At 36.5% G+C, this 4,254-nt stretch overlaps 1 protein-coding gene across 1 annotated transcript in view; it reads left to right on the forward strand.

The window, feature by feature from the left end:
- Nucleotides 1–2,759, forward strand: part of LOC102874776 — a 114,422-nt gene extending 111,663 nt beyond the window's left edge. Inside the window, exon 6 of the mRNA XM_006897074.1 lies at nt 2,629–2,759. Coding sequence (XP_006897136.1) covers nt 2,629–2,759 — 131 coding nt within the window. The remainder of the gene's footprint in view (nt 1–2,628) is intronic.
- Nucleotides 2,760–4,254: the final 1,495 nt, after the last annotated feature.

Here is a 4,254-nt window from a genome sequence, read left to right on the forward strand (position 1 = left end):
TGGCTACTGATGCCAAGAGTGTTGACTGTGGAGCCAAGCAGACTGAAGTTGTTAACAATCTCAATCTCTTCACCATCCATCCTGATGCTGCCATTTTGTCCAGTGGTGAGAATCTTTGTCTTCTTGACATTGAGCCTCAATCCATAATGAAGACTGTAGTCCTTGACCCTCTGTAGCAAGTGCTTCAGATCATCCTCAGTTTCAGCAACCAGGGTTGTGTCATCTGCATAATGCAGATTGTTACTAGATCTTCCACCAATCCTGACCCCACATTTTTCCTCATAGACCCCAGCCTCCTGGATGATCTGTTCTGAATACAGGTTGAAAAGGAAACAGGACACATCTCTGGCGTACACCCTTCCCAATTTTAAACCATGCAGTGTTTCCTTGCTCTGTTCTGATGACTGCCTCTTGATCCAAGTATAGTTTCGCATGAGCATGATCAAGTGTTCTGGGATTCCCATTCTTCTCAGAGTTAGCCACAGTTTGTTATGATCCACACGGTCAAATGCCTTTGCATAGTCAATGAAACACAGAAATACATTCCTCTGGCTTATTGTTTATTGAATGTGTATGCGTTAAGTGAAAACTCTTTACATGTTACCATTTTTACTATTCTTTACAGACAAGAGTTTAAAATAATTAATTTCAATTTGCAAATATAAAGATCAGAAATGAATTTTAGAAAATTATCTTTTTTTATTAAATTTAATGAAAGTTTACAGACACACTGGATTTCCGTTCATTCGTTGTTGCACACTTTCCTTCCTGCCACCCCTCCTCCTCAGTTTGTTTTTCCATTTTAAAAGTAAGAAAGAATTCTTTCATTGTTATACAATTCTCGTCCCACCCCCACCCCCCCCAACTCAGTCCACGCCAGTATTCAGCTTTCATTCTGGCTTCTTGTCATGACAATAAAACCTAGTCACAGTCACGTATTCCTCTTAAACAGTTCTCTCCCTTATCTGTTTCAATGAAGCATACATTATCTATGCACTCTTAGTTAACCCCTAACCCTGATTTCAGGCCCACTTTACAACAGTGGCACTATGCAGTATTTGTCCCTTTGTGAGTAAGATATTTCACTCAGCATAATTTCTTCCAGAGTCACCCATTCTGTATAATATTTCATTATTTCCTTGTTTTTTAATGCAGCATAGTATTCCATAGTGTGACTATACCTGAGCCTCTCTATTCATTTGTTTTTTGATGGGAAGTTGGATTGTTTTCAACTCTATGTTATTGTGAGAAAAGCCTCAATAAACATGGGTGTGCATATATCTGCTTGAGTGCCAGTTATATTTTCTTTAGGGTATATTCCCAGCAGTGGAATTGCTGGGTCAAATGGTATTTCTAGTTGCAACTTTTTGAGAAAGCACCAAACAGCCTTCCATATTGGTAGCACCATTTTTCACTCCCACCAACAGTGAATAAGGGTTCCAGTTTCTCTGCAACCTTGCCGGCATTTGTTGTTTGCTGTTCTTTTAAACTCTGTTATTCTTATGGAAATGATATCTCATAGTAGTTTTGATTTGCATCTCTCGTAGAACTAGGGATTTTCAACATTTATTCATGTGTTTGTTTACCATGTGAATGTCTTCTTTGGTAAAGTGTCTGTTCATATCTTCTTCCCATTTTGAAATTAGGTTGTTTACATTTATCTTTTGTATCTTGTAAATTCTAGATATAAGTCACTTATCTGACATGTCTTTACCAAATATTTTTTCCTAGTATGTGGCTTCCCTTTTACCCTGTTGGAGAAGGTCCCATTCATCCTCTCCTGATCGTAAGTTTTTCAGTATCCTTGGAAGACTGTTTATGTTGTGAATTAGGGCGTACAGAGTTCTCCCACGTTTTTCTCTAATTAAGTTTATAGTCCTTGGTTTTAGTCCTATGTCCTTGATGTACTTTTAGTTGGTTTCTGTATACAGAGTGAGGTGTGGATTTTTCTTGAGTTTTCTACAACTAGTTTTCTAATTTTGCCAACACCATTTGTTAAAAAGGCTGTTCATTTCCCACTTAACTGATTTCATCTCCTCATCAAAAATCAGTTGACCAAAAATCAGATAGATGGGCTGATTTCTGGGTTGTCAGTTCTATTCTATTGATATATGTGTCTGTCATTGTACCAGTACCATGCTGTCTTGACCACCATAGCAGTGTAGTAGGATTTTAGATCAGGGAGTGAGATGCCCCCTACCTTGTTTCTCTTTTTAAGGAGTACTTTGTTTATTCAGGCCCTCTTTCCATTTCAAATGAATTATATTTAAATGTTGCCAGTGGGACCCACAATAAAAGTTTTATCTAAAATGCCACTATCATTTCCAGGAATCCTACCTTCTATTTTAGGAAAAGAATATTCCTTCTAGTTCCAGCTGCTAAATTGTAAATGTTTCCTGATGGGTTAGTCAGTGATGATATAATTGGTTTATGTGAGCAAATTTTCCTGCCATAGTGACTAAACTATCATTTCAGCGAGCTAGATGGTTGTAAATTTTTTCCTCAAGAATATGGATAATTTTCTGTTGCTCCAGTGATCCAAGAAATGCCAGATATTATCAGGCAGTTCATGTACTTCTGTTTTATGCTGACTAGAAAGATTACACGTTTTCATCTTTCTTTTTCCAGGGACAGAAGCAGCTGTAAGTCCAACAACTGGAATTCACCTTCAGATGCAAAACCCTGAACTGTACACTCTTCCATGTTTTGGCACTTTCGACCCTCCACCTCCATATGAAGAAAATTTAAAAACAAGCTGACTCTAGCTATATCACTAGGTGACAGTATTAGAAATATTTTAAATTCTAAAATATCAGGTTTAAGAAAAGACTCACTTAGTGTAGAATTTTAAGACAGAAATTGATAACATCTGTAAAAATGTACAATTATACAATTAAACAGGCGAAAATTAGTAAAGAAGAGGTTTCACTGCGGAATTAATGGAATCTATATATGACCACTCTCATAACTTTTAGGGAGGAAAAGACTCTCCTTTAGTGTAGAATTTTCAGAGATCAATTGCTATCACTTGGAAAAACTTGTAATTATGCAATCAAACAAGCAAATAAAAATATCATGTGGGTGAATGAAGATATTTTCCTTGTGAATTAATGGACTCTTTGTATTTTACTAGTGTCTCATAATTTTTTTAAAAATTTTATTTTTTCTGTGTGTGTGTACTGTCAAATCAGATCTGACTACAGGAAGAGATTGCCTCTCCTTCTCCAGCGGAGCATCTGGTGGATTTGAACCATGCGCCTCTGGAATTGCAGTGCAGCTTCTTACCACAAGGCCAACAGAGCTCCCTTGTCTTTTAACTTTTATGTTACACAATCACTTTAGTTTTTCTCTGCTGGTATTCAAACAGAGAGTAATTGGGCATACAAAAGTGTCTCAGTTGTTAAATTTAGAACTCCATTGATACACAAAACAAAGTTTTCTCTGCCTCAATATATTAATTTTAATAATATCTTCTTTCTAGTATATGAGTAAAATTTAGCAATGATTTAGCAATGTCTTTCTCAAAAGATTCACATGTCTCTGGACTCAGAAACAGAAAGAGTGTGTTTGAGTAAAGGTAATGGGATAATATATAATATAAAAAGAAATGTTTGGAATAGAATCATGAAGGATGAATAGAGAAGATTACCAGTTCCATGATAACGGGTTGTAGGTCTCTACCTGAGGAGGAAAGAAGTTTTGCATGAAGCTGAAGAAGATTAGCCCCGTGAAAAGAAGCTGTGCTGCTATTTCAAAGGCGTATAGTTCGAAACCACCAGATGTTCTGCTGAAGAAGCATGGACAATCTCCTCCTGTGTTAGTTGAATCTGATTTGACAGTACACAACAAGGAAAAAAAAAAGAAAAAGAAAAAAAAAGCTGAAGATTATGTAAGATATAGGAGACCATGAAATGCCAATATGTAGAGAGGAGGAGACATCTGTATTTTACATGAGTGGATTTTATAGGATCCCACGATGTATCTTGCCTTAGAGCCTCAGCCTTTATCAAAGTCATTTAGCAGAAATATCTGTGATCTTAATGAGAACTCTGATTGAAGAAGCAGCTGTGAGATATCTTCAAGAATCTTTTAGACAGTGACCATCAGCCAGAAGGATAGGAAAAGTAATCCATCCCAGAATCCACAGTCTTTAATTAACAAATGTGTCAAACAAAGCAATCAAAATCTCCACTTGATTGTCTCAAAGATATTTCTAATTTAGCTTAACCAAACTTTCCCCCCAATCTCTTTTCT

Source organism: Elephantulus edwardii, unplaced genomic scaffold (assembly GCF_000299155.1).
Source record: "Elephantulus edwardii isolate Elephantulus edwardi_28Jun2011 unplaced genomic scaffold, EleEdw1.0 scaffold00199, whole genome shotgun sequence".
In the NCBI taxonomy this organism is placed as follows: domain Eukaryota; kingdom Metazoa; phylum Chordata; class Mammalia; order Macroscelidea; family Macroscelididae; genus Elephantulus; species Elephantulus edwardii.